This window comes from Pseudorasbora parva, chromosome 25, assembly GCF_024679245.1.
Source record: "Pseudorasbora parva isolate DD20220531a chromosome 25, ASM2467924v1, whole genome shotgun sequence".
NCBI lineage: Eukaryota > Metazoa > Chordata > Actinopteri > Cypriniformes > Gobionidae > Pseudorasbora > Pseudorasbora parva.
The window spans coordinates 26,583,734-26,598,472 of record NC_090196.1 but is presented as its reverse complement, the minus strand read 5'-3'; the positions used below and the strand labels follow the sequence as shown (position 1 = coordinate 26,598,472).

General features: G+C 37.4%; 1 protein-coding gene across 4 annotated transcripts in view; it reads right to left on the bottom strand.

Moving 5' to 3' along the window:
- polg (polymerase (DNA directed), gamma) overlaps positions 1-14,739 on the bottom strand; it is an 18,713-nt gene extending 3,974 nt beyond the window's left edge. Inside the window, exons 1-22 of one of the 4 annotated variants that reach the window (XM_067436087.1) lie at positions 14,553-14,739; positions 13,704-14,280; positions 13,427-13,622; positions 12,475-12,642; positions 12,250-12,396; positions 10,330-10,409; positions 10,058-10,240; positions 8,896-9,044; positions 6,425-6,548; positions 6,110-6,334; positions 5,907-6,024; positions 5,747-5,821; positions 4,703-4,819; positions 4,465-4,625; positions 4,326-4,379; positions 4,121-4,238; positions 2,988-3,123; positions 2,635-2,881; positions 1,759-1,881; positions 1,501-1,678; positions 377-585; positions 136-296 (exon numbers count right to left, since the gene is read on the bottom strand). In XM_067436087.1, coding sequence (XP_067292188.1) covers positions 136-296; positions 377-585; positions 1,501-1,678; positions 1,759-1,881; positions 2,635-2,881; positions 2,988-3,123; positions 4,121-4,238; positions 4,326-4,379; positions 4,465-4,625; positions 4,703-4,819; positions 5,747-5,821; positions 5,907-6,024; positions 6,110-6,334; positions 6,425-6,548; positions 8,896-9,044; positions 10,058-10,240; positions 10,330-10,409; positions 12,250-12,396; positions 12,475-12,642; positions 13,427-13,622; positions 13,704-14,272 — 3,538 coding nt within the window. In that variant the 5' untranslated portion in view covers positions 14,273-14,280; positions 14,553-14,739. Of the gene's footprint in view, positions 1-135; positions 297-376; positions 586-1,500; positions 1,679-1,758; positions 1,882-2,634; positions 2,882-2,987; positions 3,124-4,120; positions 4,239-4,325; positions 4,380-4,464; positions 4,626-4,702; positions 4,820-5,746; positions 5,822-5,906; positions 6,025-6,109; positions 6,335-6,424; positions 6,549-8,895; positions 9,045-10,057; positions 10,241-10,329; positions 10,410-12,249; positions 12,397-12,474; positions 12,643-13,426; positions 13,623-13,703; positions 14,281-14,552 lie in introns of those variants that run through there. The other 3 variants (XM_067436086.1, XR_010901566.1, XR_010901567.1) reach the window with 3 other exon arrangements.

Sequence of the window (14,739 nt, the reverse complement as noted above, 5' to 3'; positions counted from 1 at the left end):
CTGAGAAAAGAGCTGATTCTGAAATGATTATTATCAGAACACTAAAGTGTTTTTTGTCCTATTGTAGGAGACTCCAAAAAAACATTACGGACATTTAAGAGAGCATAATAGGGGTACTTTAAGGCTTAGTCTTACCTTGTGGTAACCCATATCTCTGCTCCACTCCTGTGGGATTGGATGGAGTCACACAGTCCATGGTCACCTCCTTCCGTAAGCACTTATCAATGTCCACCGCACTGAAGAAAGCCACTGACTGCGGCAGATCCATCATGCCCAGTTTATAGGCAAACATGCACCTGAGAACAGACAGAAATATTCAAGGGTGGACTTCACAGAGCAATGCCACAAGTAGCAGAAATCAAAGGTTGGTCTTCACCTGGTGAGCAGGTTGGTGATCTGTAGGGCCAGTGCCGCTCTATAGCGATCTTCACTCGTCACCAGGTAACGCACCTCGTCGTGAATACTGATGCAAAAGCGCCCGCCAATGTCATGCTCCTCAAACAGCCAGCGCATGGCCACCAGCATCAGATGAAGATAGTCCACCGCTGAACTCTGAACCACCCAGTTGACTCTGCTGGTAATAAACTAAAGCATAATAGGACCGTCATGAATTAAATGAAAATTTAATTAGCTATTAAAACAATCAAAACTGGGTTATGTGAACAATTAAAAAGATACCCAATACTTACATTTTCTTAAAGAGAACCTATTATGCTTTGTTACACCTCAATTGTAGTTGTGAGTTTTCTTCTGAATACGAATACTCACATTATTCTTCATAAAAAAAATTCCCACCTAAGGCATATGCCATAAAAGGGGCGTGGCCTGGCTTAGTTAGATTAGCAGTGTGTTGACATTTCCAAAACGTGCTCATAGTGGTTGACCAATCACAAAACACTGGTCCAGCCAACCAATCAGAGCACATTTCCCTTTTCAGAAGATAAGACTTCATCGAGACCGGAACTAAACAGATTTATACTGACAGACTAAGAAGAGAGGTGCTGCAACAATGTGAAAAATACACTGTTTTTTTTACATTCAAGCATTAAAACCTATTCTAGTAAACATCAAAAACAAACTCAAGACTTGGTAAAAAGGCACAATAGGCCCTCTTTAAAGACAGTTGGTTTGCAATATTCATTTGCATCCTACATTTTTTGTGCTACATCAATGTTTTTGAAAAAAATACAATGTTTATTATTGGTTCAACACCAAATTAACCTTTACAGCTGATTATTTATGCTTAACAAAAATCAATTAGTGTAATATATTTAATTTTACCTTCAATTACACATTATTATATTTACAACCAGTAGAGAAAATAAATCACATTCTATTTGTTAATTGCTTGTTATAAAGTGGTGCTTAGTTAATTCATTATCTATGTCACTGCATGCAGTTAGAAAGGTCAACTCAGAAGTGTCAATGCTTCTAGGTTGTTAAAATAATGTATTTAAAAAATAAAATAAAACCCTTGGAGGAACTTAAGTGTTCCCTCACCTCATCGTGAACAGCAGAAGGTTCCAGAGCTCTGGATATCCTGCAGCCCAGCACTGGAGTGGCTGGTTCCTCAGAGTGGGCGATACTTTCCAGCTTATTGAACATCTCTGATTCTGTCCCGCCCGTCCACACGCGCTGCCCTGTGAGATTCCACATCCTCTTGCTCCCCCTGGTGGTGCTTCAAGGATTAAAACGAAATTTAACATGCAAATTTGTCCAACATAGACTTCCATAAAATGGCCAGGACAGTCAGCAGACCTTTGAGATGCCAGTTTTGAGATTTTACGCAAATCCTGGAGTGAGACGGTGCCATCCTCAGCTATTTCCACCTCCACATCCAACTTCTTTACCAACCATTCCCCTTCCTCAGACAGGTGATATCTGCACATAATCAGTAAATGGGATATCTGCGCATATTCAATTATTTAAGGCAAAGCACCACATGAAAACTTTTTAAATATATTTAAATAATATTTGATACTATTTATTTAAAGCTGCTGTCCGTAACTTTTTTTGTGTTCAAGATTTACAAAAATTATATAATGAGAATGTACAACATGAATCAATTTTCGGAACAGTGTTTTTGTCTTACCCTGAATTTATAATAAGTGTTTATACTGGGACTATTTCAGACCCGTCTGGTAGGACCCGCTGTGGAGGAGCACGGTCCCTGCGTGATCCGCCATAGACATAAACAGAGAGAAGTAGCTCCGGCTGCAATGTTCTTCCACAAGATGCATGCAGTTCGGTTTATTAACCACTAGAGCGCCAAAAGTTACGGACTGCAGTATCTTTTTATGTTTTTAATATATTGAATAATACTTAATATATAATATAATCTTACTTTTAAAATAGTATTATTTTAAAAACAAGTATACATTAAAATATAAATGAATTGTATATCTTATTTCTTTAAAGGTAAAGAAATAAGATATACAGGGACTTTTTTTTTTTTTTACAGGGACAGTGCACATTAATAAACTTCAGTAGTTGCACCAGTTATTTTTCATCTGTAGTCCCTGGACAGAATATCTGATTCAAAATACACAATCGTTAAAATTGATAAACAATAATAATAAATAAAAAAAACTGCATACACAGTCAAGTAAACCATAAATGAGGTTTTCGGCCTACCTGCGCAGTCCTTTGGTAAGTGCGTACATCTGCCGGGCTTTACTGGCTGCTTCCTGTTGGCTCAGTTGGTGATTGAACTGCATGAGGAGTCGTTCGGCAAACGGCTGGCCGGCCCCATAAATCCGTCCGTAGTTAAAGACCTTAGCGTGTTCGCGGCTGATGCCCACAGCGTCTGCAGTACGGCTGTGCAGGTCCGTGCCCTGACTCTTCTTTCCCTGGAGCGTCATCCATCCAAACGCTGTGCATCCTGGAAATCAGAGATTAAGAATGACCTATGGGGTGTAGTTTGTTCCACAGAAGCACCATGACTTTCCTCTTTGAATCTAATGTCTAGTAAAGAGCATCTGGAATACCATGCATTCCGGCAAAGTGTGCTTCGCCCAGCATGGCAGCGATCCACAACTCTTGAGAATCCACATCTGCTCCCACCAGGTGATAGCCAGGAGGCACCTGCACCATGGCCTTCAGCTCACTGCCTACACGATCTTTCTGCAAAACAAACACAAACTGCTTAGCTTTTTAACACAGTTTAATGTCATCATTATGGAAGCCCATTTCCACACATCTTTCAACACTTCTAAACTCAGAAAACAGAAGTTCTCGACTCAAATTTTAGAATCATAAAAATGGATCAAAGTGCTGAACATAAACAGCTTAAAAATCAAACAAACATTAAATAAACACTAATATATAAATAAATATAAAAATACATAATATCAAAATTGCTATATTTGTAACTTTTTTAGGTCATAATTGTGATGTTTTATCTCATTATGACTTAGTATGTACTTTTTTTTTTTTTTTACTTCTTGTCAAAGTTTTTATTTTATATATATATATATATATATATATATATATATATATATATATATATATATATATATATATATATATATATATATATATATATAATTAATTAAAAAAATGATTATATACACGAATTAAGATTTGTTTTAAAGAAAACTTGAAAAAAGTCTTCTATACTCATTAAGTTTTTATGTATTAAAAAAAAATAAAAAACATTTCTATATAAACATTAAATACATGTTATATTTCAATAACATTACATTTTAACATTCTTTAATACATCTTAAAGTCTTGGGATGGCAAATCTGAATTTATTGATACAACATTTATCTGAAATAGAAATCTTTTGTAACACTATAAATGTAATGACTATTTTAATGCATCCTTATTGAATAAATATTTTCATTTCTTTCTGTTTTTTTTTAAATCTTGCTTACCTTATAATATATTAAAATAGAAAAGTTATTTTAAACTGTAATAATATTTCACAATTTTCATATTTATGCTGTTTTTTGATCAGACAAATGCATTCTTCTTTCAGACTTCTTTCGAAAACATTCAAAAATCTTAATTATTCGATATACATATTCAAAAATAGTTTCTTAATGGAAATATTGATCTTAATGAATGGAAGTAATTCATTATCTTCATTAATTGTGAATTGTCACTGTAGTCGTACCCGAGCATTGCTTGCGGTCAGCCACGTGGGCTCTACAGCCCTGCGAGTGACCGTTCCAGCTGGGATGACCTGTGGTAAAATGGCGCCATACTGCCCTTCCTCATCATAGTCAGGATGTCTGATGAAGGAGTGAAGAGAACGTCAGACAAGTTTCAGTGCTTGTAATCAAATGAAGAAGACACACTAGCAGCCGCTGTTAACTTACAGTCTGACGGTGCGCGGCAGTTCTGCCCTGCGGAGCCATACTACCATTTGGGAGCTGCAAAGAAAGACAAGATTTCAGTTGAAAACTCAGCTGTCGAAACATCCTATTTAAAAAAAGAGCACATTTGGAAGTCTCAAACCTGATGCGTTTATGGGCATTTCTCCAGAAGGACATCATCTTGTTGATCTCTAGCGCCCGTGTGGCGTTCGTGCCTTCACGTCCTGCCTGAAGCGTACCGCTCTCCATTTTGGACAGGAAGTCTTTTGAGAATGGACTGCCCACATTGTTCTCATTTCCATCCTGTTATTTTAAACAATTTTGAGTCTATATAACTAAAACTTCAATGACTGCATTGTACAACGAGGTCAGACATGTACCTTATGAGGCAGTTTGAAGAACCAGCACCCATGGATGTTGACATCATTGTATGGTCCGTTTCCATGGTGATAGGGGCACTCGCCGTTCCCGTTTTCACTTAATGAATTTATTTTTTTCTACTGAGCAAATAAAGGTATTATTACAAAAATATTTGCAAAACATTAATACAAATTTTATATTTTTAATTAAGACTTTTAAATAATCAATGCAATATTATTTAATATATCATTTAATAATAATAATATTTAAGAAGAAGAATATTTAAGAATATTTGAATCATTGTATAAAATGTATTTTAATATTACAAATATAAGAAAATATAATTTAATATTGTTAATATTAAATGCCTCAAAACATATTAGATATAATTAAATCATTTAATATATAATTTAATATTAACTATATTTTAAAATATTTTTATAATGTTAATATTATTTTATCATAGTATTATATTAGGAAAAGTATGATTACAAATGGAGTATTAAATTATACTACATAGTATTAAAGTACTATATATCATAAAAATGTTTTTATTAAATTATAAGTTTTTATTAATATTTTAAATAGTCATAATTGAATACATTGTATATTATGAATCATCTTTTTTATAATGATATATTTTAATCATAGTATTAAATTGATTTTACTATTACAAATATAAAATGTATTAGTTCATATTTAATATTGTTAATATTAAATGCTACTAAATATATTAGGTAGTAGTAGTACTAAATCATCTAATAGATAATTGAATATTAATTATTTTTTATAATGGTAATATTCATAGATGAATATCCTCATTATTAGGAAAAATGTTTTTTTTTAAATATCATTAATATTAAATTATAAACTACATAGTATTAAATTATAATAAATCATAAAATAATCATGTTTTTAATAATATTTAAAAGCAATATTTAATTATAATTTAATACTATTTAATATATAATGTAATATTAATGATATTTAAAAATATAACATATAATAATTGTTTTATAAATAAATTTTTTTTATTTTTATCATAAGGTTTAAATGAAGCAAACCTTGATCCTCTTGGGTGTCCCTGCTGTACTAAGCACTTCATCATCAAACACCTCCATTCGACTCACTTCTTCAACCTACATGGGACAAAAAATATGCAGATACTTTCACAAAAAATGCTGGGCCTAAAAAACCTGTTTAGTAACATGCCAAAGCTCTAACCTTCTGCCACACGGCACTGTCCGTCAACATGAGGTCATCATAAAGTGGGCTGTCCAGATACTGGGGCTGTTCCTTCCCCTTCCGCTCACAGTAATCCTTATAGATGCTCTCAATTTCCCTGGAAACCAAGTTTCAGGAAAGATTCTGTCAAGCCGTTTCAATATTTTCCTAATAAACACATTATTATTCTGGATATATTTTACCTGTATGGACATACAGGTCCTTCAGTTTCCTCTGAGATGTCCAGGTTATCTCTGCGGCCTGGTACCAGGTAACCCCAGCCGTGCTGGTCGGTGTAGTGCAGGGGAAAGCCGTCCCACGTGAGGCCCATCAGCTTGGGTGTGACCCTCATCTGCAGACTGATGAGACTGGCTCCAGGAGACCATTCCTCGGCCTCAGATAGCTTCATACACAGCTTACGGTACCAGCTGACCATGAACAATACACAAAATGTGCACTCATGCAATGTGGAACCGTATGTTGTTTTACCCAAATGGGATAATGGGGGCAGCACTCACCTGGGGTGGGCTGGTAAGTGCTGTCTCCTCTTTGGCAGGCAGCTGACTGTCTCCTTCAGTCTCTGTAAAAGCTCTCTTCTGGGGTGTGGACCAGCCTCATCATCTTCTGCAGGAGGGCCTGGGTCTGAAACAGAGGGTTAACGTTATTGTTCCTCTTATCTAGATTCAGGGTTTCACACATTTTGATCAATTCAAGGAGCAGTAAGTGATTTCTGAGAAAACCTGCTGAACCTAAACAAACAATTTTGAGAATATTTGCTAAATGTCTGTTCTGTTGTGTGTGCTGACAAAAGATGTGCATAGTCCTAGCTATGTAAAAAGGAGAAGGAATGGATATAACCGATCCACGGAGCACCAAACGACTCTTGTAGCCAATCAGAAACTGATGGGGGAGGAGAGAGAGTGAGCAAGCAGGACGTTTATAGAAAGACTGTAGAAAGAGAGATCGCTGAAATATTTCCAGACGTTTACAATTGAAATTGAAAAAGTGACAGTAAAGACATTATGTTTTAAAAGTTTCTATTTCAAACAGATTTTTGAACTTTATATTTATCAAAGAATTCTAAAAATAAAATAAAATTAATCAGGCTTTCCACAAAAATATGTGACCCGTCACGGAAACCAGGGACACAAGTCGGCAGCACAACTTTCGAGCTAAATGAGATTGAAGCGTTTTTTTTTCAAATTATGTGATTTTCGTTTTTTTGCAGAATCTGTTAGTTGAGATCACGAAGAAGCCTCTACGTTTTTGAGACAGCACTATTGGTGTATTTAAAAGGGTACATTTTGAGGTTGAAATCGGCTTGTTTTCTGAGATTCTAGCATGCAGTAGGGGCGTGTCATTGTCTATGTGTATTTCCATACGGGATAAGCCGGCTTTTGTTTCTTTTGTTATTGTACCCGCCCTCCGAGGGAAGCGTGGCTACTTATTATGCAGCGCTCTAGAACTCGAACCACTGATCGCAGATGCGTCAAAACTTAATGACATGCGCCTTACCTCTACACTACAGCCACGGTTAAGGACTGTAATCACATCTCTGTCTTTATCCCCTTCGAACAGACGCAGTGTTCCAGAAACACCAAAGTTTGTCTTTTTGTGTTCATTCTAAGAACACACACACACGTTATCTCATGTTTAGACCTTCCCATACCTACCTATTGTTCTTAACTGTCGTTTTAATTGTAATCGTTAGCATCGTATCACTTGCCAAAAAAAAACATTACTATAATGGGCTTTTAGATGGTAATTTTAGCATCTTTATTATTAGTAGTATGCGGTCCGATTTTTTCCGATTCGGTTCGTTGCTTCTGTCGTTACTAGCAACCATGCAGCTTTACAGGGGGTATGGCTTATCTAAATGAGAAGTAAATGAGCCCTATTGTCACTCCCAGCAGGTGAGAACAGGTGAGAACTACAAAACTTTAGAGGCTGTTTTCTCTCATTTACACTTTTCTAAAGGCATACATTCAGATGGACACAACTTCTCCAAATATTATCAGATTTCCATGTGTTACACATCTTTGGAAAGCTTGGAGACTACACTTTCAGAATCTGTGAATAACTCAAAATGCCCCAGAACCGACTTGTGTCACCACTTTCCGTGACTGGACACATATTAAGCAGCACAACTGTTTAAAAGTGTCATGAACTGGCTTTTTACACTTTACATTTTTTCATACTGTTGTCTGGGGTCAACTTATGACGTTTGCGTGGTTTTCAACGTGAGCTGAATATTCATAAAAAATAAAGTTCATGCATGCATTCAAAATACTGGAATCCGAATGAAGCTTATGCGGCATGTTTATTGCTTAGAAGTTGGATTCGGTTAACTCTATGTAGGCCTATGTCATGTCAGGCACAAATCGAATCAGTCAACACAAATTCTTCTGTTGAGTCGGCGATTCACCATACTCTGACGTCAGAGCTTGGCACATTCTGGGCCTGGTGTCAATAAAAGCTTTTCTTTGACTAATAATGAAGTTTTCAGCTCTAAACCTTACAGGATATTTTTGATATAACCATGACCTTTTATATATCAAAAGCTCGAGGGAAAGTTTTTTTCTCAATTCATCACCCCTTTAATAATAATGAGAGGCGCCAAATCAGAATACTAGAATGATTTCATGTGACACTGACTAGAGTAATGATGCTGAAAATTCAGCTTTGCCATCACAGAAAAAAACAACATTTTATAATATATTCAAATAGAAAGATATATTTTAACTGTAAAATTATTTCACAATGTTGCTGAAATTGCTGAAACTAATTTTTACCAACCACAAACTTTTGACCTGTAGTGTATTTAAGGAACTTTGACTGTGAAACATTTCAACCATTTCAAGAAAGAAAAATACTGTTAATCAACATTAAACCCCAGTTCCTGCAAAATCAGCACCAAACGTGTTCAAAATGTTCAAGCATTGATAAATCGTCATAATGCAAGATCAAAAGTGAAATTAAAAACCCTTACCCTCGTCCCAGTCTTTGGGAACATTTTCGCTGGCTGCCGCTGTTGCCTCGGCCTCCTGTTTGGCTTTCTTCTTGCTTACAGGCATTTTCTTCTGCTTGAATTCCTGAATGTCCCAATCCAAGTCCCACAGCCAGGGATCATCTTTGTACCTGAACAACAGACCACACCAATAATCACTAAATATTGGATCACTGAACATCAAATATTAGTTAAAATAATCTATTTTACACAAGTCCAGTTAGCAAAGTAAAGTAAGTAAGCAAATAAAGAACTGTATAGTCTGTAAAACTGGATTCTCTTCCTTAAAGGGTCATGAAACCCTAAATAACATTTCCTGAGATTTTAACATTGCTGTGTGTTGAACATAATGGAAGATAATGTTACCATCCCTTAGTTTAGCCTTTTTAGCGCTATATTTGAGCCCCATTGACTACCATAGTAGGGGAAAAAATACTATGGTAGTCAATGGGGCTCAAAATCTGCTTATATACAAACATTCTTCCAAATATCTTCCTTTGTGTTCAGCAGAAGAAAGAAATTCATGCAGGTTTGGAACAACTTGAGGGAGAGTAAATGATGACAGAATTTTCATTTTTGGGTGAACTTAACCCTTTAACATCTGGTTTTAAATTAGTCTCCGTGTCAACATCACACGATGACTTGGTGTCTTATAATTATTCATGATAATGTGTGTCCTTGTGTATCCAATGAGAAAACGCTTAATTATTCACTACAGCACACATTATTTTCCCACTTGACAGACGCTTCAAACAGTGAGATTGTATAAAGTAAGTGAAAGATGCAGTAATGGATCAAAATGGGTGTTTGTTTTTGCTTTGTAAGTGTTTATGTGTCGCATATATTCTCTCAAAACCATGTGTATATTGTGTTGTGTGTAAAGGTAAACTGCAGTGTACATTTGTGAAATAGATTGATGCTTTTAACTCAAAGAAGGCGAAATAAAACTGTATGAATCGAAGCTGTTGCTGCCTTATTTGTCTCCACTCTTCCCCCTCTGTTCTGCAGCTTACCATGCCCACTTTTGTAGCATTTTTAAAAACTGTGGTGAGAACTGACTGCTGCTGACACTGGGGGTTTCATGGCCCTTTAAGATATTTGTATACATGTTATGAAAGAAAGAGGCAAAACAATGCATGTTTACCGGTCCTGCTCTAATAACTGGCAGGCATCGTCAGCCAAAATCATCAAGGATTTCTTCATCTCTCTCTGCAGCTCATCATAAGTGGCCTGGGAGTCTTCCAAGTACCGCCTCCAGTTCTGATTGACAGGAAGGTAGCACACGCCCATTTCTAGCATACCTGCAAGTGTCACTGGGTGAGGACACCTAGAAAAATAAAGATGACAAGGTCACCTAAACAATAATATGCCACAATGTAAGGCTGTGGGCGGGTTTATGTAAATCAAGTGTCATACCTCTCCATAAAGAGAGGCAGCTGCTCTGTGAAGACCTCATGTGTGGCTAAAACATCAAGAGCACAGTACTGCATCAGCTCCTAAAGCATCAAATAAACAGATGACACATTATTAATTGATTTGTTCCTTTGTTCGTAGTTTCACTTCTCAATTTAATTGTATAACAGCATTCAGCATCCTTTAAGAGGACTACATTTTACATTCTACATTTTTGCTTTTTTATATTTTTATCTAACTTTAGTTAAGTTGCTGTTTGAGCATCAAAAAAAAGTTTACAAAGATACAAAGTCACTTCAAAGGGAGTTATTCTCTTTATCAGTAATATATCCATTTATACACCAACCAGGCATAACATTATGACCACTGACAGGTGAAGTGGATAATATTGATTATTTCTTCATCACAGCACCTGTTAGTGGGTGGGATATATTAGGCAGCAAGTGAACATTTTGTCCTCAAATCTGATGTGTTAGAAGCAGGAAAAATGGGCAAGCATGAGGATTTGAGTGAGTTTGACAAGGGTCAAATCGTGATGGCTAGACGACTGGGTCAGAGCGTCTCCAAAACTGCAGCTCTTGTGGGGTGTTCCCGGTCTGCAGTGATCAGTCTCTATCAAAAGTGCTCCAAAGAAGGAACAGTGGAGAACCGACGACAGCGGCCAAGGCTCATTGATCCACGAGGGGAGTGAACGCTGGTCCGTGTGGTCCGATCAAACAGACGAGCTACAGTAGCTCAAAATGCTCAAGAAGTTAATGCTGGTTCTGATAGAAAGGTGTCAGAATACACAGAGCATCGCAGTTTGTTGTGTATGGGGCTGCAGAGCAGTCAGGGTGCCCATGCTGACCCCTGGCCACTGCCAAAAGCACCAACAAGCCTATTAGCATCAGACCTAGACCACGGAGCAATGGAAGAAGGCAGCCTGGTCTGATGAATCACGTTTTCTTTTATATCATGTGGATGGCTGGGTGTGTATGTGTCACTTACCTGGGGAACACATGGCACCAGGATGCACTATGGGAAGAAGGCAAGCTAGTAGAGGCAGTGTGATGCTTTGTGCAATGTTCTGCTGGGAAACCTTGGGTCCTGCCATACATGTGGATGTTACTTTGACACGGGTTGTTGCAGACCATGTACATCCTTTCATGGAAACAGTATGCCACCTCGCAACTTACAGGACTTAAAGGATCTGCTGATAACATCTTGGTTATCAGCAGATAACCAAAGCACACCTTCAGGGGTCTAGTGGAGTCCATGCCTCAACGGGTCAGGGCTGTTTTGGCAGCAAAAGGCAGACCAACAAAATATTAATGTGTATACTATATTAGATAAATGCTCTCTTGAGTAGGAAGTAGGTACACATTTTAAATAAGTAATTACTCTGCGTTCTATAATATTATGAATGTGTGTAGTCTGAATGAAATTGAGATGTCACATTCGCCATGTCATCATTATCATGTGACCTTCCGGCGTCAGTTGTGCCGCTGCACTGGCATTGATAAATCCTCTCCTGTGGCCTCATGGGATTGTAAAGTTTCCAGTGTATGCACATTTCAGAATCTTGCCAGAAGTAGTAGGTCATCCAGGTCCTTTTTTTGCCCACTTTTTGAATTCTGACATACTTCTTTTGTCGCTACTATATAGTAGGGACATATGCGATTTCGGACATAGCCTTAGTGTTTAACCCCGAGAAGCTAAAACTTGCGGTTACGGTAAGGGGCATGACATTTCACAAAACATGCTCAAAGCAAAACAATTAACCAATCACAACACACTGGACCAGCTGACCAATCAGTGCACATTGTGCTTTTCAGAAGGAGGGGCTTCATAGAGACAGGAACTAAACAGAGCATTAGAGACAGCATGAAACAAACAAGCATGAAAACCTATTCTAGTAGACCCCCCAAAAAATGCCCTGCTTACCTGAAAATTGGTCCTAACATCAGACATGCTGCCCTTCACAAACACATCCCTTGGTTCTTTCTTCAACGGTTCTCCTCCCACATAGAGAGCATGAACATCAGCAAGGTTATTAATACTACTGATATCAACCCATTCCCATGAGCCAATCTGCATGAAAAAATGCATACAAGTTAACACTGTATATAGCACTGGCAGATCTGACAACAGCTGCAAGTTTGCACAAACCTTCGGGCCCTCAGAGCGACGGCCGAGGCGCTTCATGTGCTCCTTCACTTCCTGCAGGCCTTTTCTCTTGCCGTACTTGCTGGCCATCCAGAGCGAGCGCTGGAATCCCGTCAGCCCTGAGATTGCCATGTGGAGACTCATTGTGTCCAGGAATCGCATCTTGGAGCCCTGCACAGACCAACCCAACCGCACATGCATGATATATCAGTATTATAATTATCAGCTTATTATAGAGATTTTTAATTTATCAGAATCAGTTCACATTGGATATTTATGCGTGTCAATTGTGCACTGCATATTACTTGAAATTAATTCTAAAAAACATATTTTATAATATATACTCTCTAGCAAATCTCATTACATATATATTATTATTATATTATTATTTATTTTATATTTCCAGTTATAATTTCAGTTCGTTTCATTTTTAATCATTTTGTTATGTGTTTTTGTCTTTTTTATTAGTCTAATTTAATTGAGCTTTAATTTATTTGTTATTTCTTTAAGTTTTAAGCACCACCTTTTTTTAAGTTTTTCATCTAACGTTCATATTTTATTTAAGTTACCCTTTAACAGCCCTGCAGGGATTCCTAAACTTTTACATAAAATATATTCTTAAAGTGCTACCTAAGATTTTAAGTTAATATTTTAATAATTTAACAGCACATTGGTATCTGATGCTGATCACGTGACATGCAAATAAACATATATAATATTTCAAGTGATTTATTATGATTTTATTTACTTAATTGTTAGCTTTTTTTATCAATTCCAATTTGGGAAAGCATGCTCTAAAATCATTTGCATTTTGGATTTTACAGTTTTGGTTTTAATGTATTCATGTTTTAAGACCAAATAATGTTGAATTTTAATATCACTGCACCCTTAGAAACGATAGCAAATGGAAGAAACATCTGAAATGAGACTCAAATTAGTCTGAAATGGATCTCACCTTCAGTAAGTACTGTTCTTTGATGTGTGCCCTATCAAAGCTCACATTGTGTCCAACAACGAGCCTCTCCTGCCACTCTCCACCCCGTGGCTGGCTGGAATTTGTGGGAGTCTCCAGAGGGATGAGGTCAGCCAGCGTCAGATCACTAGACCAGGTGTATCTGTCCTCTATGAGCCTCTTACTGCACCACGAGTACCTGAAACACCAAATAAAAAAGTTTGTCTGGAATCAGTGGTGAAATGAATGGTCTGGATCTATTACGGTAAATAACCCTCACCAGGCAGTTGGGGAAACCGCCACGGCCAATGTAGGACAGTGTCCCTCCGCCATGCAGACTTCCACATCAAACACAATAGCATTCTCATCTGGGAAATTCACCCTGTGGCTCTCTCCTCCCGCCCCATACCGAGTCCAGCCCACTTCCCATGCCCATTCCTCGGGCATCCCGGGAAGCTGTGCTCCCTGAAGTTGGCTAGCCGCATCAAGGTAAGGAAGGCTCTGCTTTTGGGCAAGTACTCGAAAATGTTCATCAATGTTATTGCCGTACATCTGAGGTAATTTGAGTTCTACGTCAGGTAACAGGTCTGTTTCTTTTCCCCAGAGTTTGTGATGCTCCAAGTGTCTTATACTGCGTTCAACATCCTCATCTGTGTACTCCTGTGTCCGGCCCCGGAATATCTGCTTCTGCAGGTTCCTGGAGAGCATCTGGATGCTGAGGGGGTTCAGACGGGTCTGATCTGAGCCCTGCTGGGATTTGGGCTTCACTGAGGTGGAGCACCACCTTAACCAAACACCAGGTTGTATGACGGTCCGCCACCGGTGACATGATATCAGACGGAGCATCATATTAGGACCTAGGATGAAAAATACTTGAAGATTTTTTTAATTTGTGCAAAGCTCAATAATATTTCAATTCTATAATTGTAATATTATATTTTTCATAATATTGAATATGTTGTTATTATTATTGCTTTTAATTAGTTAAAGTACATAGGGATACACTGAGAAATTTTATTTACTGCAGACATGAAAATACAAAGATAGGTATTTTAAATATTTTGATTAAGCATGCTTCTTGTTTTATTTAATCAGCGAATTCACGAACACAACTTTAGTTTGAGAATACCTTTACCACATTACTTCAGAATACCTGGTTAACCACCGTGGATAAATGTGACGCTGTCTGGTTGTCCATGCTACTGTACTTGCAAACGGCTTTCTTTATAATAATGTCAATATTTTCCTCTTAAATCCAGTAAATGACCCTAAACAGACACATTCGCATGTATCACACATGCAGTGCAGCAGCGCTA